At 44.6% G+C, this 26,669-nt stretch overlaps 1 protein-coding gene across 1 annotated transcript; it reads left to right on the forward strand.

The window, feature by feature from the left end:
• Positions 1–245: 245 nt before the first annotated feature.
• TMEM233 (transmembrane protein 233) lies at positions 246–24,218 on the forward strand (the record flags this gene model as incomplete). The annotated part of the gene is made up of 3 exons (XM_084254441.1): positions 246–431; positions 16,990–17,126; positions 23,998–24,218. 3 exons carry the CDS (start codon positions 246–248, stop codon positions 24,002–24,004), a joined length of 330 nt encoding a protein of 109 aa, XP_084110567.1. The 3' UTR covers positions 24,005–24,218.
• Positions 24,219–26,669: the final 2,451 nt, after the last annotated feature.

Here is a 26,669-nt window from a genome sequence, read left to right on the forward strand (position 1 = left end):
GGCTCGCGGGCTCGCTCCCCCCTCCCCGCGGCCTCCGTCCTGCTCCCGCGCCCCCCCTCGGGTGCGGAGGCTCCTGGCCCGATCCCCCGGCGCGGGCGGTGCAAGCCCAGGACGCAGAAGGGGTGAGGTCACGTCTCCCTGGAGCCCCGCGCGCCGGCTTTTCAGAGCCTCCCACCCGCCGCGGCCAGAGCTGCAGACCGCGCCGACCTCGCGCTCCTCCGCCTGCAGCGCCGCCGGCCTCGCCCATGTCTCAGTACGCCCCCGGCTCGGACCTCAAGACCGCGTTGGACAGCAGTCCCGAGGCCAACACCGAGGATGACAAGACCGAGGAGGACCTGCCCATGCCCAAGAACTACCTGTGGCTCACCATCCTCTCGTGCTTTTGCCCCGCGTACCCCGTCAACATCGTGGCTTTCGTCTTCTCCATCATGGTGAGTGGGTCGGGGCCGGGGGCCGCTCGGGAGGGGAGACCCTGAGCGCGCTCGACGCTCCCTGCCGACTGCCCCGAGCCCCCGGGGTTCTCTGTGCGCGACACCTCTGCCCGGGCCCTCGGAGCTCCCCCCAGACCCCCTCGCGCCTCCGCCGAGCTCCCCGGGCGCTCGGAGCAGCCACCCAGCCGCCCCCGGGTCGGCTTTGCCCTCCAGCACCCGCCGGCGCGCCCTCCCCAGCCCGGGACGTTCTCCCGTGGACTCGGCTGCTTCTCTCCCCGCCTCCTTCACGATTCCTGGACGCGCGTCGATTCTTCTCCACCCGCTTGTCAAGAGCCCCAAAGCGCCACGAGCCTCGCGGGCCACCGCGCGCCCCGGTCTCTGGAGCGCGTCGGCTCCGCGCCCTCCATCCCCGCGGCGGCCGCGCTCGCGTTCTCCGGGCCACGGTCTTTCCGCAGATTCTGTTGGTCTTTCTGGCTTTGCTGTGCCCGGGGAGGGCGTCTCGAGCACTCCCTGAGGGCCCCTGAGCGATTCCCGACGACCTCTCCAAGACCCGCGGCCCCGGCTCTGCCGCGCGCTCTCCCGGGCAGCCGCTGCCTCTCGCCTCTGCTCCGCCAGCCCCGGCCCCTCTTTAGGAGCTGCCGGCGCCAAATCACACACACGCGCTCTCGCCAAAGTGGCTTTTTGGGGGCGGCCCCTGCGCCCCTCTCCCCAGGTGCGCGCTCACCTTGGACTCTAACACGCGCAAACCGCGGTTCCTCCCTCTTTTGCTGCGCCCCAGCCCGCCCTCCCCGCCTCTCTTGGCGCCGGCGGGGCTCCCGGGCGCACCCCCGCCGCCCGGCCCAGCGCCTGGGGCGAGCCGGGGAGTGCGCCGGGCTTAGCACTGGGTCGGGCGCCCGGCGCGCTTTGCGCACGAGCCGCGGGAACTGAGGGCCCCTCCGCAGGGCTGGAGGCCGCTGCTTCCACGGCGCGCGCTCCGAGCTCGCCTCCGCGACCCTCCTCCGCGCTCCCGGGAACTCCGGGCGAACCCCGGTGGCCGGGCGTCCTGAGCCTGCGAGGCCCCGGCCTTATTGACTGCAGCAGCTGGCCCAGGGGTGGCGGCGGGGCGAGGTTCCGACCGGCCCTGTCCCGGGACAACCCTAGCGGAGCGCTCCCTCCCCCACAGGCCCACCTCGTCAGCGCGAGTTTTTGAAACACCCGGGACACCGACTGGAAGTCGAGGTTTAGCTCGGCCAAGTTCTAGAGTCGTTGCACCACATCCCCCATCCAGTCTGCCCACACCCTCCCTCCTGGGGTGGCACCTTACTCGCTTCGTGGGTGCCCACGGAGACCTCTCCTGAATCCCGAGTGTAAGCTTTCTGCACCGGTATTCAAGAGCGCAGCCGCCAGACTTGAGTACCTGGGTTCAAATCCCAGTTCCGCCTCCAACTAGCTGCGTGATCTGGAATCACTGCATCCCTCTTAACCTCAGTCTTTTTGTCTGTAAAGTGGGACCTTTTATAACCATCTTTCTTGGGGTCGTTGTGAATGTTAATGAGATACTAATTGTAAACTGCTTGGAGTAATGACCAGCTGGCCATTTCCTGAGCCTTTCTCTGATCACCCCCCTGCCACATGCACAGCTTTAGCACGCTTTCCCTGGGGTTTTTTGCCCAAAGCACTTGTCTCCATCATGTACTGATTAGTGGGCTTACTGTCTGTGTTCCCTCCTCGGAATATAAGCTCTGTGAGGGCAGGGATAGTTGTGAGTGTTGTTTGTTGCTGTCTTTATTACCTAGAAGAGAATCCGGCAAGTGGTAGATAATAAATATTATGAACTGAATGCATGCATGCACGCACTTTTAGGACCCTGATGTCTGTGTTGCTTCTGGAATTTTTTTCCCATACTGAAGCCCCAGAAGCCACCATATCAAGTTCCATAGTACTAGCCAGCCAGTTTCCTTCCTTCCTGCCTTTCCAGAGATACCCAGTCTTAGTTGTTTGTTTGTTTGTTTTTTCACTGAAGCTGGGAAGATGTAGTGCCAAATTCTCCAGGAGCTACAGGCCATCTGTCTGGCATTGGTGTCCACACTCTATCCTGGTTTATTAATGAATCAGCAGCAAGTCACCCTGTAAAGCAACCAACCCATTCTGAGCAGGTTTATGAACGGTTCTAGCAGCCACATGCTCTTCGCCGTGGTTTGTAGTCGCTCCAAAACTCCTTCGTACACTCCACTCCTCCACCCTCGACACCGCACTACCACCACACCGCACTCTGCTGCACCACCCTTATAGTATCAGTCTTTTAGCGCAGGTGTACCCACTTCAGGTGCCCGCCATCAGGCATGCACCCAGGATCACAGGGCTCTCTCATCTATCCTGATGGCGGAAGGGCAGAAAAGCCTGATACCTTTTACCTTACCCTACACACCCCTTTCCCAGTGCCCCTTAGCAAACTGCCTACAAGGGGTTTTCCCTGTTGGGTCTGCGATGAGCTGACACTACAGCCTGCAGGGACAGGTAGGACACTAATGAAGTGGCTTCTCCACCTGGATGTCCTAGGGACGTGTCCATGCTTTAAACAGACTTCTTTTTTCTGACCTCTTTATTTCCACCACCCTCCCAACAGTTTTATAGCCAGAGGTCATTCTATTCTATCAATTATGGGCAAATTTCATATCTTTATGAAGCCTTGATTTTGTCATCTATAAAATGGGAACGTGAAAAATGTTTTAAGTTGTGCAAAACTGTTATAAGAATGGCAGAATAAAGCATGTCGAGCCCAGAGCATGGTGCTAGGTAATTGTAATCATTGTCAAACAGATGGATGGAGTCAGGAAACAACATGTGTCATATGTGAAAATAAGTAGAACGTCAAAGAAGTGATCCCCAAATTCTAAATAGAGTTTCCGACACCCTCTGCATTGCACCCCCTCTAAACCCTAGAAGTGTGTTCCCATTGAAACAATGCAGTTCTAGGCTTTACAAGTTTCTTGGATGAAATCTCTTAAATCGAGAAAACAGAGGAAGAGGGAGGCAATGAGGAGGAAGATGACTGGCCAACTCTGCCAGGTATGTGCTGCCCCTAGAGTGTCGTGTGATGTTCAATCCAAGCTGTTGTCAGATACCAGCTGTCGATAATTTGTGGTAAGTGTGGCCCACCATTATTGGGAGTGAGACCATTCCCCATGGAGGCATCTGGAAATGTTGGGGCACATTTGTGGTGCCTCAAGGATTTTTTAAAGATTTATTTTTGTTTATTTATGCATACAAGAACTGGGGTATAGGCCAGAGGTGAAGGGAGTGAAAGGATTCACCAGAGACAGAGTGGGGAGCAGAAAAGGGGGATCTACTGAAATACACTGCTGAGGGGAGCAACTGGAGAGACAGGAGAGGTCTGCTGCACCATGTGGGTGACGAGCAATAGCTTGATAGTGCTGAGACTTTAACTCCTGCGCCACCAAGGAAGCCCTGCCTCAGGGATTTGGGGGCACTGCTGGCATTTTTTGGAAAGGGCTAAGACTACTAATGTCCTGTTGTGCTGCAGACTGCCCCCTGAAGTGAAGGATTCACCTACCCCAAACATCAAAAGCACCTCAATTAAGAAACACTATAAAATAATACAAATTGATATAAACATGGACTTATGGAATATTGACAAAATACTCAAAATAACTAATTCCCAGAGCTATAAGAGAGATCCAGCAATCTCAAAACAATATCTTTATTTATTAAACCAAGTCTGAGAAGCCTTCTATAAAATCACAGAGTTGGAGTAGGCACTGGAGAATAATAAAGCTACTTTGAAAAAATACATTTAAGAAGAAAACTTCAAGAATAAATGAGTCATATCCTCAAAGAAAGAAGTAACTGTCCAAAAAACAAGAACAGGTTATAAAGAAATACAACCAGAATCGCAAAACAGAGTTCTTGGGAATTAAAAGTATGAGTGTTTTATTTTGTAAACAGTGAAAAATAAGAAATTAAAGTTGTGTGTGTGTATATTGTGGATGCCTTTCAGCAATACAACTCCTGGTGGCGCAGGGATTAAATCTTAGTGCTGTCAAGCTATTGCCAGCCACTGAGGCATGAGTTCAATCCCTGGCCAGGGCTAGCTCACCCACATGGTGCAGCAGACCTCTCCTGTCTCTCCCTCAGCTCCCCTCAATAGTGTATTTCATAGATCTGCCCTTTCTACTCCCCACTCTGTCTCTGGTGAATCCTCTTACCCCACCCCCACCTCTGGCTTCCAGCCCAGTTCTTGGATGCATAAATAAATAAAAGAAATCTTTAAAAAAAGTAAATTAAAGTTAGGGAAAGTTCACTTTTCACAAAGGTGGTGCCAAAGCAAAGAAGGAAACCTCTGCCCCTCCCAAAGCAGAAGCAAATACAAAAGCTTGGAAGACCAAGAAGTATCGCTGAAAGGCATCCACAACACACACACACACACACACACACACACACAAGAAGATCTGCATGGTCACCCACCTTCTGATGGCCCAAGACATGACAGCTCCAGAGACAACCGAAATATCCTCACAAGAGCACCCCCAGGGAAGCAAAACTAACCACCATCAAGTTCCCCCTGACTAGTGGGTGAGCCATGAAGAAGATGGAAGAAAACACACTTAAGTTTTTGCAGATGCCAAGGCCAACAAGCACCAGATCAAACAGACTGTGAAGAAGCTCTATGACATTGACAAGGCCAAGGTCAACACCCTGATCAGACCTAATGGAGAAAAGAAGGCATCTGTTCCACTGGCTCCTGAGGATGATGCTTTGGGTGTTGCTAGCAAAATTGGGATCTTCTAAACTCAGCCAAGCGGGTTAATTCTAAATATAAATCTTTTCTCCACAAAATAAAAGTTAAGGAAACCTTAAGGAAGTAATACAAAAATCAAAAGGTGGAAAATATAGAAGTAATTCAAGTGTCCGTGGGCAGATGAATGATAAACAAAATGCAGTCACACAATGGAATATTATACAGCCTTAAAAAGAAAGAAAATTCTAATACATGCTACAACATGGATGCACCTTGAAGGCATTATGCTAAGTAAAAAAAAGCCAGTCACCAAAGGACAAATATTGTATGAATCCCACTTAAATGAGGTACTCAAGTAGTCAAATTTACAAACATAAAAGACTGGTGATAGCCAGGAACTGGGGCAAGAAGAGAATGGACGTTATTGTTTAGTGGTTAGAGTTCTAATTAGGGAAGATGGGAAAGTTCTGGAAGTGGATGGTGTGATGGTTGCACTACACTGTGAATGTTCTTAGTGCCACTGAACCGCATGCTTGAAATGGTTAAAATGGTAAATTTTATGTTACTAATTATTTGCCACAATTAAAAAATATAGGAGATATTTCTGGAAATAGAAGGAAATAGTGAAGAAAATTTGAAGCTCATTCCTAGAAATCTAAAAGCTAACTAGAAAGATCCAGAAAGAAGAAACAAAAAAAAAAAATCGAGAGTGGAAATGATCAAAGAAATATAGAAAAAATGCAGAATCATCCCCGAGTTTCCAGATTAAAAGTGTCCCCCATTACCAAGTAGTATGAATGAAATGAGATATGCACCAAAGCACAACATTGGGAAAGTTCAGATATTTAAGGATAAAATTTTTCTCCAACGCTACAAACTTAACAAAGTGAATACACCATCATGATTCACAGTGACTTCAGAATGCTTATCAGCAATGCCAAATGCTTAACAATTGTGAAACAACGCCTACAAAACCCTGGTGGACCATGATCTCCAACCTTAATTCTAGACCCACCCAAACAATCACTCAAGATAGAGGAGAGAATGACAACATTTGCAGACAGGCAACATCTCAAAGTAAAATAATCTACCTAATATGTTTTCTCAGAAAATGGTGGGACGATGTGCTCCCCCAAAACGAGAGTAAATTTAAAAAGACATAGGATTCAGAGAAAGGAATCCAATACAAAACATACTCAGAGAAATCCTCCTCAAAATAAAACTATCCGTCTCTATAACTCACAGAAAATGCAGCTGATAATGGATGGTTGATATAAAGCATTGTCAAAACCCATTATCTGATTGTGGGCTGGTACACTAAGCCACAGCCCTGCCCTCAGCCTGGCCACACCTGCTCTAGAAGATGAAGTCTGTGGTCAAAAAGAAAGTAAGTGCCCATAGGATGGAAGACCATGTAAACTGAACCGTCTTTCCATCTGACCAATACTCAACTGGAGACTGCCCATCCATCAAAACTATATTTCAAGTGGACTTTAGTTAGGGTTAGTGGGGTTTCAGCCACCCGGGCAGAACTTGTAAGTAACAGGTGTTGGTCCAGGCAGCTGACCCAGAGAATTTTACACAACCCACACACAGAAGCTCTAAATATTGAATGTTTATTAGATCATTCATTCATTCATCAAACATGTGTTACTTACTGCCCATATACCCAAAACTGTGCTAGGTGCTGGGGCTAACAGTGCAAACTCAAGGGCCTCATGCATACAAATTGGTTTAATTTGTTAAACCAATTGAATATTCCTTGGATCTCTCAGTGAGACTCTCTCAACCCTCTCTGGCTGCTTGCACATGATTTTCAGCTGAGAAATGGGGTATTAATATTATGAACGCTTGTTGACTATTTTTCTTATGAATTTCTACACTTGAAGCTTTGAGGAACATTAGGATGGTTCCAGATGATAAAGACCTTACATGAAGTGTGTCATCCTTGGAAAGCTCTGCCCTTCTAGGTTACTTTCACAACTTTCTCCACTATGTGGCAGAAGGTGACCATGACATTTGGTATATACATTGGGAATCTAGAATTTAAGTTGCTGTTGGAGTCCCTTTACACCTAAATCAATGAAAGTACAGACCGCATCAATTTCAAGATGTTAATCTGTGTTCCTAGAAAATAAAATACATTTAAATTCCATTTTAATTTACTGATGGAATGATGTCATCACCTAGTCAAAATATGAGCGATATGGGTAGAACAAGTTTGGTCACTAGTGGATCTAGTAGATGGGTGTTCAACCTGGGTTATGGGAATGAGGAGGTGGGTTATGTTATTCTGCTGAGGGTTTTTTTTTTTTATACATTTTAAGTTTTCCATAGTAAAAAGTTAAAAAAAGAAAGAAAAAAATAATCCAGCCAGATCCCTCCCAAAGTAATTAAACACTGTCCAGATAATACAACAGCAGCTATTTAATGAGTTAGCAAGACAGAGCAAACTATTTCTGACTTACAATATGTGCATTTTAATGATGACTTCAGAAGATACCTTTGGATTATCTTCAGGGGGAGACCAGGTAGGAGGATGCACATTCTAGAAGTGTTCTTAAACTTTAACCACTTGAGGATCTTGGCAAAAATGCAGATGCCACTCCTATTTCAAAACTCAACTGGAAAATCACTTCCTCCAGGAAGCCTTCCTTGATTGCCCTCCCTTTACCCACCATAGTTTGTGCCCCACTATACTGGGAACAGATTTTCCTCAGATCACCTTTTAATTCCTTAAACCAATTGATATGTGTGAGCCCTTGAGTTTGCACTGTTAGCTCTACCACCTAACAGTTTTGGGTATATGGTCAGTAACACAGGTTTGATGGATGAATGAATGAATGAATGAATAAATGGATACAGAGGATTAATTTATTCCTATCTTTTTCTCAGAGGACTTCCTTCCCTTTCCTAGCTGTGTTTCACATTTCTGTCAAAAAATTTTCAGAAAATATCCAGAAGACCCAGTTAATGCCAAGGGTCTCTGGGACACCTGTCAAGGTTTGGTTCCCAATGACAATTTTCCCAACAGGTGCAGAACTCACCAACATTCTCACACTGCAGACCACAATTGGAAATTTGTCTTTATTCTCAACTTACAAGTCCAGGGCATGACGCTCTTCAGTTCAGAGCTGATCATCTAGAAGTGTAGTACCTTCTGAGCATGAGCCAGAACATACCTGAAAACCTCCAGTTCTGCAATTTCAAGAATAAACCAGACTTTCCAAAACCAAGCTTCTCAGACAACAGGTCCTGCTGGTGTTAACAGGTTTTACACCCCTCCCCCTCAAAAAAAAAAAAAAGGAGGCAAGAGTGGGAGGATGCAATGGAGAAATTGAATACTAAGTTAAACAAAAGTAAACTGTTTCTTTTCTTTTGGTGCTTCTTGAAACCTCTGGCCAACCACTGTGCCCAGTGGCTCTCAATGGAATCATCAATAATATCGGACACTTATACTCAACATGTTACCCAGGATTCCTTGATCCTAAGACGAATGTGCCATAGGACACATGTTGGGGAATACTGTTCTGAACAATGCACTGGTCTTCACTTTTAACTAGTGGAACTATTATTGATATGGGGATTCTACAGGGTGTTCCACCTGTGTCTTATACATTCCCCATAAATTCTTTGCTGTAAGAACTTATAACTAATTGACTATAAGCTATTTTACTGTAAAAGATAACATGGCTGATTAACAGTTTGAGTTGATAGTCTGATTTCAAGTTTGGTTTCAACTGATGTATATTCTGCTAGAAAGTGGCAACATGTCAGTTTGCAAATCCTTCAGTGAGTACAGTCAATACTCCTACATGTCATAACCTACGGTTACCGATGTATGAAAAATATAGGAGAGGGAGTTCAAATTCATGAGTCTTCAACACCATTAATTATCGATTCTTTAGCTCATTTAGATACGAGTTTATTCTCAAATTCTATTTTTATCAAATTTATCTTGTAATATTAAAAGTGGGAGGTAAAGAAGAAATAAGCTTCTCCTAGCCACCCCCAAAAGAAATGGTTACATGATACCTGATGAGTATAAGTTTCTATTTGATAGCAGAGAACAAGGTGGAAACAAAATTTTGATCTTTGGCACAGAATATGATGTAGACGAGTCAGTGAAAGCACTGGGTATGGGATGCAACTTTTAAACGCTGCTCCAAATACGTCCTGCCAGTTATACACATGACATAGAATCACGCAGAATCACAGTATCTCTCATCTGCTTGTTTTAATTCCAGGGATCTAATAAGAAATAGCAGATCTTACACCCAATGTTAGTTCCTAAATCCTAATGATTGAATCTTTGTGTGTATGTGTGTGTGTGTAATTTTTATCCCTTTTTACAGCAAAATTGGCTTAGGACAAATTAGTTATGTGGTTAAAAGGCTTGCAGTGAAGGATTCATTGAGAATCTACCGAGAACCATTTCATCCCTAAAATTTTCTTGCCGTATACCCCCAGCTCTTCTCTCTCACGGGTGTTTTAAATGGGTCTTCCTAGCCAGACCTTTGGTGATGTTCTTCCTCCCTTATTCTTTTTTTTCCCTGCAGGTGAAATTCATGGGTTTGTTTTTCTGCTTCCTTTACCCTTTATATCACTTCTGCTATCCCCCAAACTGAAGGAGACCACCTAAATAGAACTCCTTCTACTATTAGTATATTGGTTCTTCATTCTGGATAAGTTTAATAGTGTGGTATTGCGGTTGTTGGTATTACTATTTTTATATTTGTCCATATGTCTTTACGTCACAGAGTATTTTCATACAGACATAATTTTTCTTGTTTTCAAACAATCCAGCAAAGTAATTGAGAAAGCTGTTCTCCCCATGTATCCATGATGGACAGAAAAATGACAGTAACATACAAAATAAAACACAACAGTCCTTGCCCTCATAGAGTTTGCAGTATAGCAGCTTCAGCATTATAACCAGACTGCTATGCCTGGAACACAGCATTGACGTTCTAGAAGCTTCCACTTAATACCCTTGCCCCATCAACATTAGAAGCCTCATGTAATACTCTATTCAAACCTGGCAGAATTCCTTTCTAGATTTTTTTGGTTGTAATGTAAGACAATTCTCACTTGTCCTTGAATATATTTCTGGAAAGAAACAGATTAGAATCTCAAGAAGATGGAGAAGCATGAATGGATGCAGATGACAAGGAAACACACTTGTGACTGTAAATCCCATCTCTGAATACCTTTAGGTACAGACCTTAGGAGCAAACAAAATCTAAACAAGAAATCACCAAGTTATCAGCAAGCTCAGACATGATAATAAAAATAGTTACCAAGCCCCCACTCATCAAACCATTTTGATGATACCTACTATGTAGGGCTTTGAGACCTAAGACTATACCGGCCTATATACGAGAAGTTCTAACCTGTGGACAAAACTATCTCAGGCTGTGTTCAGGTACCTTGAGGGGTGTGTGTAAAAAGGAGAGAATTTCACTTACTATCCACTGACGAATGTGCACTAGAGATTAAGCGGTGAAGAAAATGGCTTTGAAAGAAAGAAAAGGTGTTTTGATGAAAGGGAACACATTCTAAAATTAGCATTTCAGTAATAACAACTTGATAGATCAGAATATTGGCTTATTCAAAATAGCAAACACAAAATTTTAAATACCAGAACTAAAGTTAGGAAATGTGAATGCTATATAGAGAAAGCTTCACCAGGTTTCTTTTTTTTTTTTAAATTAACCCAATGGAGAGGCTTAGCATTCATTATCAGATGTTTTTCCCAGCATAATTTTGAATTGAATTATCAAATGAGTTATTAAACATGAGACCTCGTGCCTGATATACAGCAACTGCTTAATTCATATGTCTCTGTTGTATAAAAGTGAAAGTAGAGAGTTGGATGTAAATACTGATTTCAACACAGGAGATTGTCTAAGTAAATTATAATACGTCATTTATAAAATGGGATGTTATATAACTGTGAGACTCACATTTTTAAAGCATTTTTATGGTTCAAGGAAATGTTTAAGAAAAAAGAATTAAAAACTGTACATGCAATGAGATTCCACTTTCTTTTCTTTCTTTTTTTTTTTTAATGACTCATTTATTTATTTATACAAGCCCTGGGTATAGTCAGAAGTGCGGGAGGGTGAGAGGATTCACCAGAGCCAGAGCAGGGAACAGAACAGGCAGACTGACAGAATACACTGCTGAGAGGAGCAGCGGGCATGGCAGGAGAGGTCTGTTGCGCCATGTGGGACCCTCACCGGCAGCTGGGGATCGAACCAGCGCTGCAGAGACTGCAGGCAGCTTAGCAGCCCAGCGCTCAACCACTGTGCCACCGGGGAGGCCCGAGATTCCACTTTCTTTATCAGTTAAAAGTATCTATATGCCCATATATGTGCACTTATATGTGTTCCGGGGAGCAGGGGGACTAGGAAGTGTTCCAAAGTGTCTACAATGGTTTTCACTTAAGTGACAGGTTTATGGACAATTATAATATAAAAATTAAGAGCACAAATTCAATGATCAGGTTCACCGAGGTTTGAATCGGGGCTCTCCTGCTTGCTGTTATGGGACATGGGTCAAGTTATTTAAGCTCTGAGCCTCAGTTTCTTCATCTGTAACTATTGCCTGTCTACAGAAGGTGGTCATGTGAATCCAATGGGGATAACAATGGAAAGCACTTGATAAATCTTGGCTATTATAATTTCAATTTTTCATGTAAGGCTTCACTCATTTCCAAAATTTCTATAAGAAAAGATTAGATCTTATTTTTCTAAGATGACACAGAGAAAAAATATCCAGAAAGAAGGAGGAAGGTATTGCTGATTGGGTGAGTTTTTCTCTACCGCAAGAAGTGATTTTTGTTCTAAATCCTGTGTTCTTAGAGAGCTGAAATGACCACTGCTGTCTCCTTCTGATGGTTTGTCCTAGTCTTGAAAACCTCTAAGGATGGAGAAACTAAAGCTTATGAGAACAGTTCCTGCCACAAAGTAATTACTAGGAAAATGTCAGTGGTTTTGTTGTTTTGCTTCCAATTTTAGCAGGTTTTTTTAATGCAGGCAAAAACTCACCTCCACTAATATAAGCACACTTTTTAAAAAATGAACTATAATTGACATGTAATATTGTGTAAATTCAAGGTGTGCATATGGTGATTTAATACATTAATATATTGCAAGTGGATGGCTGTGGTAGTATCAGCTAACACCTCTCTAGGTCACATAATTATCTTTTTTTGTGTGTGATAAGAATAATTAAGATCTAGTTTCCTAGCAACTTTGAAGTTTATAATACAGTATGGTTGGCTATAACACTATACTGTGATGTTCGTGCTCCAAGACGTGATTATCTACCAGCTGCAAGTTTGTATCCTTAAATACTTTCTCTCCTATTCATCCACTGCACTCTCTGTTTTTACGTTTGATTTTCTTAGATGTCACGTAGAAGTGAGATTATCCAGTATTTGTCTTTCTCTGTCTAGCTTATCTAACTTAGCATAATGTCCTCAAGGTCCATCCATGTTGTCACATATGGCAGGATTTCCTTCTTTGTCGTGGCTGAATAATATTCCATTGTGTATCTACATCTTCCTTTTCCCTTCATCCATGGCTGGACACTTAGGTTGTTTTGCTGTCTTGGCTTTCATGAATAATGCTGCAGTAAACCCAGGAGTGCAGGTATTTCTTGGATATCCTGTTTTCATTTCCTTCGTATAGATGCCCAAAGTGGGTTTGCTAGAACCTCCATACTTTCATCAATAGTTAAGCCCATGTTTTCGTTCCATCTCTCAGCCCCATGGAGGATACCCTTTCCTCCTGAGATAAGTTCTTCATGCTTTTGTAGGACATATGGCTCATCAACTTTTCCCTAGATGCTATCTCCTCGGTAGGTCTCCACAACAGAAGGAAATGGAGAACACCAAACATCCTGTGAGCCCCCCAAAATTCCCACATCTGTGTTTTATTGTGTCCAAGCCAGTGGGTATAACAAATGAACAGGGACCCCAAGGGTCAAAGCCCGGTCACCAACCTTCTCTTCCAACAGGGGCATGCCTGGCCTCCCTGCCACTGTAGGGTGCTGATTCAGGAGCTGTCGACTCTGAAAAGGAAGAGGAAAATCAGTTGAGAGTTGTCAGGCAACACAAAATTACTTAAGTACAATTGTGCCCCTCAGGGAAAGCACCTCAGCACCTGGAAATCTTTCTCAAGGGTAGAAAACAGAGGGGAAGTTTTCCCACATTCCCTCATTCATTCATTCAGCAAGTCTTAAACACCTAATACGTGCCAGGCTCTGTGGTGACCCTGTAGATAAAATGGCAGCTTCCGTACAGCTGGGCCTCTGACAGCTCGCTGGCTCTCTGTGACGGGGAGCAGCCTCCATGTTGGCTCAGCAAGTGAACACCCTTCCTCCTGCTGAGAATTCTGAACCAGGGTAGAGATAAGACACAGGAAACAGATGAGCATTTTGGAGATTGTGTTTTCAGATCCATAACCAAGGGGATCCACTCTGTCCCCATTTGAGCAAACAGACTTCTTCAGTGCCCCATGGCATCCCAGGACAACCTGCTTGTCAAATGAAGTAGTCAAGGTCCCAGCTCTCTGTGGGGAGATGGACCCTACACAGGTCATTTCAGAGTGATAAGCCCTTCAAAGAAATAAACAGAGGAACACAAAACTAGTGGGAGGCAGGTGATAGAGAAGAGAGTCTACTTTAGAAAGGGTGGTCAGCAAAGGCTGAAAGGTAAGAACAAGCCAACCATGCTGAAACCTGGGCAGAACCAGAAGTGCAAAGGCCCTGGGGTAGAATGGACCTGTTATGTTCCAGGGACCTATGCTGTGATATCTACGTCACCCACTTAAAATGGATTTAACTCTCCCAAGAAGGAATCCCACAAAATAGAAAGCTCAACCTGTTATCTAGTTCTAGATCTTAACAGACTATTTCATCTCAAGCCAACATGCTGTCATATTTAGCACCAATTCTTGGTTTACTCTTACTTCAACCTGCCTTCCCAACTAAAATTACTCGAAGCCAATTTGAGCACTGAAGCAGGATCTATTTATGTTTCCCTAGGCATTAATGACCCGTGAGTTTAAATGGGGCTTATATTAATAAACAGCAGTTGAATTATTAATATAAGCCCCATTTAAACTCATGTTCTTATTGTTCCTTGCTATGTCAGCTCCCCAAAAATTCCTTTCTATACCCCTAGGAGGTGTTTCTTCCTACAAAAGTCACCTCTGCTAACTTATACCTGAAAGGTCTGGCTCCTGCTTCCAGTGGGCCCTGGAGTAATGACCAGGCCCCCCAAGACTGCTTCTCAGCCCTGCCACCTCTCTTGCCAGAGAAGTCAGTGAATTGATTTCTCTGGACTCCACCAACTGGCTCACTGGGACCTGCCAGGCACAGAGACTGTCACTGGACCTTGATTCTTTAAAAAAGAGAGAACACAAGTGTACAGGAGGATACAAACTCTGGCTTGTACCCCAGTTCTTGTATGCATAAATAAATCTTTTTTAAAAAATAAAAAATCATACTGTGGCAACAACTCGAGTGTCTATTGACAAATGATGGATGAAAAAAAATGTGGCATCTACATACAGTGGAATATTATACAGCCTTTAAGAGGAAATTCTGATACCTGCTATGACATGGATAAACCATGCCACAAAAAGACAAATATTGTACAGTACCACTTAAAATGGTCAACTCTATAGAAACAGAGTTAAATGGTGATTGCCAGGAGCTAGCGGGAGGACTGGAGAGTCATGTTTAATGGACATAGAGCTTTAGTTTGGGATGATGGATAGTGTGGTGGTTGCACAACAATGTGAATGTACTTAATGCCACTGATTTTTATCCTCAAAAAGAGTTAAAATCTTAAGTTTTATGTTGTGCATATTTTACCACAATTATTATTGTGTGTGTGTGTGTGTGCAGAAGAACTGGGGTGTAAGGCAGAGGTGTGGTGGGGGTGAGAGGATTCACCAGAGACAGAATGGGAAACAGAACAGGTGGATCAACTGAGATACACTGCTGAGGGGAGCAGCAGGCGAGACAGGAGAGGTCTGCTATGCCATGTGGGTCAGCTCCCTGGCCAGGGATAGAAGTCAGGCCATAACAAAGATAAAGCTGAGGCTTAACCCCTAGACCCCTAGGCCACCAGGGAGGCCCCAACCACAGTTGTTCATTAAAAAAAAAAAAAAACAAACCTAGTACCTAACGTCCATACCAGTTAACTCAAACTTTCTCCAGGCGAGGGACCAGATATCTGCATTTTTTTAAAGCTACCCAGTTGTTGCTAATAGGCACCCAAGACTGAGAACTCCAGAATTCAGGACTTGAATTCTGGAACTCATCTTATTAGAAGTCCCTGACATCATCATGCATTCCTGCTCTCCCATCCACATAAGAGGCCTGAAAGCAAATCTTCATTGCTGAGTCTCCCAGCATACTGCTGACAAGGTGGTCCAGTTCCAAGAATTAATGGAAGGTTCCAGAAGCAGAAAGCTCTGTGGTATACTGGGTGGTTCTCTGGCTTATAATTGTCTGCATATGCCAAACACCATCTCTCCTGAATAGTTCAAGAGAACTGAATATTACTCAAATGCTGTGATTTCAGGATCAGGTATAGGGGTTCCCACTGAAAAGTACAATTCACCATATCAGTGGTGTTCTTCTGCCCATAGCTCTTGAATATGCCGTTCCAGTCTTTGAGCTGTAGTGAGAATCCATTCCCTTTGAGAGGCTTCTCAGCAATGGGAATTATGATACAGAAGGTTTACTATAAGATAGCTCAGCTGGCCTGACCTTCAACTCAGCAGCAAACCCTCTCTGAGCACTGGGTTAGGTTGGGGTGAGGAGGGACCTCAATGAACTCCCATTCTGGAGGGAAACAGACACATTCATTCACCCATTGATGCAATACACATTTCTTGAGTCTCCACAATGTACCAAGCACTGCTCAAACTACCAGCAGCAAGGGCAATATTTAAAATATTTAATGAGCTTGATCTGGGCACAGAATCAGAAAGGATGCTTGTTCTCATAATAACCCTTAAGTTGCTGGACCACAGGGAAATCTGAGGAAATTCAGAGGAGGGCAGGATGACCGGGACAATGGGGAAGGATTGCTGATATTTACCAGCAAGTACAGAAGTATTTCCATATTTTGGCATCTGGCACAACCACATGAGTAGCTACCAGTTGAATAACAGGTTGACTTGGGCATAGAGGTGAACAGTTGATTCAATATCCCTGACCTCGTGGGTAGAACTTCTAGTGCAGGAATGGACTTTTTTTTTTTTCTGTAATGGACCAAATAGTAAATATTTCAGACCTTGCAGGACATGTCTCTGCCCCAACTATCCAAATCTTTTGTTGTGGCACAAAGGCAGTCACTGACAATAGAGTGTGACTGTGTTGCAAACAAATCTTATTTACAAAAACAGCAGGCTGGATTTGGCCCACAGGCCATAGTTTGTGAATCGCTGTTCTGGTGGACAAGACAGATCTACCCGTTCATATTTTCATTATACAAATATCTATCAAGCATCTTCCACATGACAAATATGACACTGGGTACTGGTATAGCATGATTAACATGATAGCACTTACATACTAATGAGAGACAAAAATCAATCATTTTAATATGCTCTGGTGAATACTAAGATGAAAATAATGAGAAAACACAGAAGGGGAAGTTAATCACCCTGGGAATCCAGGGAAGACTTCCTGGAGGAGGTGGTAACCATATGGCCTGCTCAGATCATCCTGAGAAGCACATGTCTTTCCTTGTGTGTTGCCCATCATCATCAGCTCTTGTGTTGTGCCCCCTAGTCTCTGAACAGCTACAACGATGGAGACATTGAAGGATCCAGGCGACTTGGAAGGAACGCCAAGTGGGTGGCCATTGCCTCCATCATTATTGGTCTTTTCATCATCGGTATTTCTTGTGCTGTTCACTTCGCAAGGAGGTAAGTAGGCTTTTTAAATCTCTCCTGATATAAAATGTCTTTTCTTGAATGCCCATTGGACTCTGTTAGGTTATGCTCTGGTAACAAACAATCCCAAATAAAAGAGTTTTGATTTTTCTCTTTACTATTGTTACATGAACCATGTGGGTTTGTGGAGGGGCTCTACTCCATGCAGTCATTCAGGGTCCCAGGCAATCCAAAGTTCCACCCTTTTATAGCTGCTCTATCTAGAACAGGAGTCAGCAAGCTTTTTCTGTAGAGTCAGATAGCAAATATTTTCAGGCCTCTAATACTCATAGGCAACTACTTAACCCTACCATTTTAGCCCAAAAGTAACCATATATTTTATGTAAATAAATGGGCATGTCTGTCTTTAGTAAAACTTTATTTACAAAAACAGGTAGCTGGCCCATGACTGTTTTCCAACCCCTAGAACAGCAGGCCTCTTCAGCTAAGACAAGGGGAGAGAAGGAGAACAGAGTCTCACTGCCCCCAAGCTAGGGGCGACAAATGTCATTTAGATCCATAATTATTGGAGACAGCCTTCCCCATGGTTCCACATAATAGGAAGTGTGGGAGAGTAAACAGGATATTTAGATTATTACTTGCTCTGGCTTAACATATGATCTGCTAAATGATTTCCTACAGGATTTGCATCCAACCATCCAAAATGTTCTCAGTTAAGGAGCAGAACGGTCATCACATGTCTTTGGCATTGCCAGCGAGCTCTCATCTCATAAGGAGATGTGTGCTGTTGATATTTCTCTCTGAGTTTGGACAAATTTATTCTGGTTTCTCTAACTGGCTGAGATGGGCTCCATCTGCTTGAAACAATCACACTTTCTATCAGAGGTTTGACAGCCAGGGAGGTGGTGTACTGATGGGCAATCAAGACCAGGAAATGACAACCCCAGCACCACCTCAGTCTCACTGCGTAGCTCCTGCTGAGACAGATAAGACCTTGGAGACATCCTGTAACACTTCTCCAGAACAGCGTGGTTTCTCCTCCTACACCATTTCCCTCCAGCTGAGTGTAAGCTTCTTTGGCTTGGTTTCAGGAAGGGCTCTTCAGATGGGTGAGGGAATAAGGGGACACCCTTTAGCCGGCCAGATCAGCCAAGTCAACCTTGGCACCAAGAGGTGGATGTCACAGTAGATCAACTTCCTGTATCAGGCAAGTCAGATCCAGGAGCAGTTGGATGGCAGGGGATCAAAACAGGAAGTGTCACAAAGGGAAGAAATAGATGGCTCTGGCCAAGGAGAGGAGAAAAGGTCACTAAAATATCAAAGGAAACTCTAGGCATCTTGCCTAGATGACAATTTGATGGTGATGGCCTATGAAGGGAAAGAAGGCCGGAAGAGATGCTAACACACCTAACTCTCTAAAGAAGATGTGTGTGTGTGTGTTCCTGGTGTTGTGGTGTATGGGGGTTAAAGATGTAGAGATGGCACCAGACTTCTGGGCTCAGGTCCCCCCATTACCACTTACCCAACTGAGACACTGCTTAACCTCCCTCAACCTCAATCTCTTCCACTATAAATGAGGTTCTAACAGTATCTGGTTTTTTAAAAAGATTTATTTATTTATGCATATAAGAGCTGGGGTACAGGCCAGAGGTCTGGGGGGTTGAGGATTCACCAGAGACAGAGTGGGGAACAGAACAAGTAGATTTACTGAAATACACTGCTGAGGGGAGCAGCGGGCGAGACAGGAGAGGTCTGCTTCGCCATGTGTGTTGCTCCCTGGTGGGCCGGGGATCGAACTTGTGCTGCAGAGGCTTCAGATTGCTTCACAGTGCGATGCTTAACCCCTTGTGCCACCAGGGAGGCCCCTCTAACAGCATCTGTTTAACAAAGCTATTGTGGAAGTGACTTAGATGACCCACAGAAATGTATAATTTGGTGCCTGTTTCCTAGTTTGTGCACACACAAAAAATGCAAAGTATTCATTAATCCTAATATTACTAATGCCAGCATGGCTGAGAGAGGCCCTCAGAATTTAAGATGCTGCCCAACAGAGTTCAAGACTTTGTACTCAAGAGCCAAACCAAAGGATGGTGTTCCAGGGGAACAGAGCCAAGTCTTGGCCTAACTCCTGGGAATTATGAAAAGACATACTGCCCAGATCCATCTTTGAGTGAAGTGGGTTATAATTATAGCAACTGACATGGACGTAAAACTTCGCATATGTCAGGCCCTGTCTGAGCTCTTGCAGGAATTACATTGACTCCTCACGGCAACCCCCTGCAGTTGATATCCCCACCCCCATTCAGATGAGGAAACTGGGATTCAGAGAAGTGAATGACTTGCCTGATATCTCACACCTAGTTCATGGTACAAAAACTGGGGTACAGGCCAGAGGTGTGGGGGAAGGGGGAAGTGAGAGGATTCACCAGAGACAGAGTGGGGAACAGAACAGGCAGACTGACTAAAATACACTGCTGAGGGGAGCAGCAGGTGAGAGAGGAGAGGTCTGCTGCGCCATGTGGGTAGCTCCCTGGCTGGAGGTGGAACTCATGCTGCAGAGGCTGTGGACAGCTTCACAGTGCTGTGCTTAACCCCTTGCGCCACCAGGGAAGCCCTGGGTACTATTCTTGACCACAAAACCACACTATCTCCAAGCCAACATGTCCCTTCTATACACCCAGCAGCAAAGGTCAGTGAATGGCATTCACCTTGTGGCTAACTCCAGAATTTATTTATCTGGTGGGGGTGTGGTGAGGCTTCAATCTACCAAAAAAATAGGCATATTTCCTCCCTCCCAATCCAAAAGGAGTCACATACTAATGGTAGCCATCTGCTAACGGAGTGGTCAGTTTTCATTGACATCAGCAAACTCGTCACCCTTGTGTGTTCTAATTCAATGCCAAGGATGGGAGTCAAGTTACTGCCTGGGAGATGTACCCACAGGAAGGCTCTTTTGTAACTATCTGAAAGGCAGCGAGGACTTCACAGAGCGGCTGGCTTCAGAGGAGCCCAGGCCTTGTAGATGAGACCAAAGCCTGGACCATGAAGCTTTCTGTTTCATTCAAAAAAGAAAAGTGAAAAAATCTATTACCTTTGAAGTATTGTGAAATCCCACTTTTTAAAATAAATTATTCTTTATTTTATCAAGAAAACTGTAATCAGGGCCTCCTGGTTAAGTCTCAGCACTATCACCATGATGGCCTGAGTTCGATCCCTGGTCAGGGAGCTGACCCACATGGCGCGGCAGACCTCTCCTGTCTCGCCCGCTGCTCCCCTCAGCAGTGTATTTCAGTAAATCTGCCTGTTCAGTTCTGCACTCTGTCTCTGATGAATCCTCTCTCACATACCCCCACCCCCTGACACCTCTGGCCTACACCCCAGATCGTCCATGCAAAAAAAAAATCTGTAACCAATATCTTACACACACACACACACACACACACACACACACACAAATGACTGGAATCCCAGGCAGTTCATTTTCTTGGAATAGACTCAGGTGAAGAGGATCTTTGTCCAAATTCATAAAAGGTCTCATTCATCCTAATTTTATGGGCTATTTATGTAAGACGCTTGGTAACTGGAGCATAGAAAGAAAGCATTTTGTGACATTGAATCCATAAGACTTAGGAATTGTTGGAAGTAGAATATTCAAGTTTTAGGTAGAATGCTATGCTAACAGAAAAGTTCTGGTCAGAACAGCATCAGAAACTTGTAGTATCTTAAGTCAGAATTGCCTTAATTGTCTGCTCCCAGTTTGCTTGAGAAAGGGAGAAATGAATTACATAGGGGCGAATATTAAAATACTGCAGTAGTCTTCTTATCAATCCTAATTTTCCAAGTCCCCCACCTAAAGCAACACGTCTGCATGCCCTTACTTTCTGCGGGTGTCTTGAGGATTCAAGCAATGTTAGTTTATGCAACTGGGTCTCAGAGCCACCTGGGACAGATTCTGCTGGGATATTTGTAAAAATTCAGATTCCTGGGCCCCGTACAGAACCCAAGTGGCCCTGAAATATGCATTTTGACAAGCTCCCTCACCTCACCTCCCAAAAAAAAATGGTTCTAAGTGTTCTGAAGTTATAGAGTCATTGTTTAAGACTTTGCATTTGATAGAGACCATTCTTGCCTGTAGGATACATGCCACAAGAAAAAAATTCTTTTTTACAGCACTAAGTAGAAGCTTTAGCTGTTGCTATACATGTACACACACACACACACACACACACCCTAGAAAGTTTGCACACCTCCCACATTTTCTCTTCCTCCTCCCCTCACACTCAAGCTCGTGGTCACATAGCTGATGTTTCATGGACTTCAGTGCAACTTCTTTAGCAGCAGCACCAGCTGACCGTGATGAAGCTTGGGTGTGAGGAAGGCAAGTGTTATCGACCACAAACGAAAGGCATCCAGTGGGCCTTCCTCTTTATTTTATCAAGCAAAATGTAACCAATCTCTTCCCCCAGAAATGATTGGGATCCCAGGTAGTTCACTTTCTTGGAATATTTCCTCTAAGTCAGGACAGAACAAGAACATTGAGTATCATCCACATTCATCTTGGGGCCCTCCACAAGAGGGCGCCCTACTGGCGGTGCCTTAGGATTAGAAGTAAGCGAGTGGGCAAAAAGTAAGCTGGGCTTGGGCCTCCCCGGTGGCGCAGCGGTTGAGCGCTGGGTTGCGAAGCTGCCGAAGCCTCTGGGACGCCGGTTCGATCCCCGGCTGCTCCCCGGCCACCGGAGGAGGGTCCCACATGGCGCGCAGACCTCTCCTGCCGCCCGCTGCTCCCCTCAGCGGTGTACTTTGTCAGTCTGCCTGTTCTGTTCCCTGCTCTGGCTCTGGTGAATTCTCTCACCCTCCCGCACTTCTGACTGTACCCAGTGCTTGTATAAACAAAAAACAAACAAATAAAAAACATGCCTCTATTAAAAAAAAAAAAAAAGTAAGCTGGGCTTCTTGCAAGAACATGAAGACCAAATCCACCTTCTTCCTTGTATTATTGTTTGCGTAAAGATTCCACCTCCCTGGTGGCCTAGGGGTTAAGTTTCAGTTCTATCACCTCTGCAGCATGAATTCAAGGCCCAGCCAGGGAGCTAACCTGCCTGTTCTGCTCCCCACTGTCTCTGGTGAATCTGCTCACCACCATCACCCCCTTACCCCCGTACCTCTGGCCTACACCCCAGTTTTCTACACACACACACACACACACACACACAAAGGTTTCTAGAGAAAGTTCCACACAGATGTATCTTCAGAGAACTTTTTGTGATTCCATGATGAAAAATGGGGAATTTTACCAGAAGATCTTAAGGATCTTTCTTTGTTGGTTCATTGGTTCAGTTGAAGTAAAGACAAGTTAGACCTAAGTCATCATCAACAATGGAACGATTTTGACTTTGAAAAGGATATAAGAGCTGGTTGGACATTGAGGAAATCAAAACCTTAAAGGGATGTCCAACCTCCAAGGTAACTAGGGAAATGCAAATTAAAGCAACAATGAAATACAAGATATTTTTTGTCTGTCAGATTGAAAAATTTAAAAGACAAACAGTATTATGGTTGATGAGAATGTGAAGAATTGAAAACTACACTGTTGCAGAAGAGTAAATTGAGATAGTCTTTGGAAGGTCAATTTGGATATATCCATTAAACATTCAAACCTGTGTGTAATTCCACTTCTCAATTTCCACCCTAGATAGAGGAGCACAAAAAAGAAGCTCTCCCTAGCTCCATAGACTCTTATCAAGGAAAAAAAAAAAAAACAATGTTCAGGGCCCATCCCAGACAGTTAAATTAGAATCTCCATGGTTGGTAGGATTTATTTAGGACTCCAGATGATTCTAACATACAGCCAGGGCTGAGAACCAAGGGTGCTCACTGCAGTTCCATCTGAAACAGGAAACCTTGAAACAACCTAAATGCATCATGGGAAAATGGTTGCAAGTGCAGTGGCTCATTCATAGCAGAGAACACCATCAACATTTACTAGGGACACGCAGCCCTCCCTCTGCCCACCTGTGACTATGCAGGTGCCTCTTTTCACCAACTGATAGGAATGATTATTTTCGCCAGCACCTAGATATACTTAAATGTATCTATCATTAAAATATTTATTGGATAAAGGGAAATAATAAGTCAGTAAGAATATTATATATTTCATATATCTACAGTACACACACACATATATATAGCACGATCCCATGATGTAAACACATATGCACACCTAAGATGAATCTCTAAATGTATATTTATGGATTTAAACACAGAAAAAAATGCCTGGAGGATGCGTGCCTCATGCTAACAGAGCTATTAACCCTCAGGAAGGAGAATGAGATTCAGAAATGCTGCAAGACATTTTGCTGCCTCTCTATCATTTGGGAGTTTTTTCACATGTGACACATGTAAAATAAAATGTATTTTGAAATAAAATGTTCCTTTCTGCAAAAGAAGCCAGTGCTTAGCCTCAAAAATGTACAGATCTGGGCCTCCCTGGTGGCACAGGGGTTGGGTTAAACTCTCATGCTATCATGCTGTCCCCAGCCACTGCAGCATGAGTTCAATGAATTCAATCCCTGGCCAGGAATCTAACCTACATGGCGCAGCAGACCTCTCCTGTCTTGCCTGCTGCTCCCCTCAGCAGTGTATTTCAGTAGATCTGCATGTTCTGCTCCCCACTCTGTTTCTGGTGAATCCTCTCACACACAACCCAACACCTCTGGCCTATACCCCATTATTTCTATACATAAATAAATAAAAATAAATCTTTTTTTAAAAAAGTATGCTGATCTGCTAGGCCATTTCAGCACCTGTTCAATCAGTGACAGATGCTGAAGGACACTCTCTAGTGGGGAAGGCTGAGGGCCCCCATCTTTCCCTCTTTCTCACTCTTTCTGTTTGTATCACACAGTTCCTGAGGAGCCAGCAAGGCCACAAGCACGGGGCTGGACCTCATCTACTCACACCCCAAAGGAGTTTCTGAGGATTGGATCCTTGACTTCAGACTGTGAGACCTTTTCCTCCAGGACTGTCCAGAGGCAGGTCCCTGGCAAATGAACTGGGAAAAAAAAAAAAAAAAAAGGAAAAAAAATTAAGGAAAGTCGAGTAGCACAGCCAGAGCCGCCAGCCAGGGCAACCAGAGTCATTGATTTTTTTAAAAAGAAAAACAGATCAAGTCTCAGTTTAGAAAGGCCTTTGTGTCCATTCTTCTCCAAAGACCAGCCTCAGGAAGTGGCAATACTCTAAATGGAGGTGGGGGCCTCCAGGTTTGGGGCTAGAGGAAATTTCTGAGAAGAGCCATGGATGCTGGTTTGCAATGCTGAGCACAAACATTTGCAGCATGTTTAAAGTTGCCTAAGGGAGTTAAACTTGTGCATTCTTTTTCCTATGATCTTTACATGTTGTGACTTCACTCCAGTGCTCAGTAGCTCCTCCCCATCAGCTGTTCCTCCATCAGCTGCTCCTCCCTATCAGCTGCTCCTCCCCATCAACTGCTCCTTCCCCATCAGTGGCTCCTCCCCACCAGTTGCTCCTCCCCCAACAGCTGCTCCTCCCCAGTAGCGGCTCCTCCCCATCAGAAACTCCCCCATTAGATGCTCCTCTCCCATCAGCTGCTCCTCATCCCAGGGCTTCATCATCCAAGACACAAAGGAAGGAACTTGCTGACTTTGTATCTGTCTCACTTTTCTTAAAGGCCCCCCTCCCTTGCTTGCATCCACCATCAATCAACTTGACCTCCACCTCTCTTTTCACACCAACAGACTCTGAGAATGTACTTAGTGGTCAATTCTAGGTACATGAACAGCTCCTCTATCCCAGTTTTGGGAATAACCTGGCTATGTTTATGGAACGTGATTTTCTGAAATACACACACACACACACACACACTCTTTTAGCAAGCTTCAGGCAAAATCTTTGACTTTTCCTGGATGCCACCCCCATGTTTCTTTTGGTTGAATGTAAATCTTTTAGGTGTAAATATACTGATTTAATGACGCCATTATTCTGCCTGCCAGGACACACTCAGCCAGCAATTCCCGGGCGATAAGTCGCACCTGGCGGCTCAGCCATCATTTCATGTTATTTCCAGACCCAGTAAGTGACACTGAATCACAAAATACATTTCCCTTTTTCTGTTCTTTTTCAATCCTGATGATAGCAGGAAAAAAGTCTCTGCTTCGTGGTGGTGGGTCCTTGACACCTCCCTGATACTATGGCTTTTTTCTGTCCTTTTTTAGCAAAGAAAGAGCAGGGCTCAGCTTCCAAGTCTTCTGTCTACCTTAATAACATGATTTTGTTGTCATTGTGTTTATTTTATTAATGACCTTTCCTTGATGGCTTTCCATTGATGGGTGTGATGTACCATTTCTGTTCAAATAAATTTACTTAAGTGAACCAGACTCTGAGAAAACTGTCAAGTTTTCTTGCTTAACACAGATGACAGCTAGATCCAACAAATGATAGCTACAAAAACTAATATTAGTAACACTGACAAAGAACTTCTCTAAGTGAAAACCTGTTCTAATGGAAGGAACGAGAGGCTGAGAGTAGAACAAAATACCTGAAATCCACGGCCTTTTCTTTTCTGCTACTAATTAGCTGTGCAGGCAAGTTTCTTAGACTCTCTGTGCCTCAAATTTCTTCATCTGGAAAATAGAAGATCGCTGCCTACTTGGCTCTGCTTGTTGCTTGAGAATCAATCTCCACAACAGCTGTGAATGCCCGGGGCGAAATTCTAAGTGCTACACAAAATCGGAAGCAGTGCTCTTAGATGATGAATCTCGGGCATTTGTAAGAATCCTCCACTGTAGCAGAAAATAAACAGTGATGGACACCAGATTCCACGGTCATTTCACCCAGATGTCCATGACGAGCCAGCCCTGGGCCCACGAGGACAATGAACCAGGGCCACGGATTCACAGACGAGAGTGGAGCATCATTCCGGTGTACAGGATCCTGATTTCTGTTCTGATATATTAGTTTTTGTCAGTTTGTATTTGGGTCCCGAACTTTTACCCACGTCAAAGGAGAAGTGTTGCTGAGAGGCAGAATAAAATGGTTTTAAATATGAATTGTGTGGATGTTTGGGGGGCTAGTAGGGGGTTCACAACCTAGCCTAAATCCAGCCTGCAGGGAAGACCATAGAGAAGGCCGGGGTGGAGCTAGAGAGGTGTCAGCACTGAAATGTCCCCTCCAGAAGCCATGGAACATGTTGGTCCCACTAATGTCACTGAGAGCCCTGGGATCAAAAGGGGTTTTTTATTTTTGTTGGGCCCTCAGGAACTGACAGAGATTGTCAGTAAGTGGGATCACGGTCTTCGCCAGGACCCCCAGGACCCCCTATGGAAAACACAGGAAAAGGACTGGCCCCGGCACCCAGTGACAAAAACCGGCTGGCTCATGTACCTGGCAGTTCCAGGGAGCGCTTCGGGCGTGGCTGGGTGTGGTTCCCTGTTCTTAAGAACTGCGTCTGTCCGCATCTATGTCTCAGCTTCTACTTCCTGAGTTCGTTGTAGTTTCTTAGTCGAGATGGCTGCCAGCAGCTACAGGCTTCTTCAAACCAGCACAGCAAAACTCTTGGAA

Source organism: Talpa europaea (genome assembly GCF_964194135.1).
Source record: "Talpa europaea genome assembly, chromosome: 14".
Taxonomy (NCBI): Eukaryota; Metazoa; Chordata; class Mammalia; order Eulipotyphla; family Talpidae; genus Talpa; species Talpa europaea.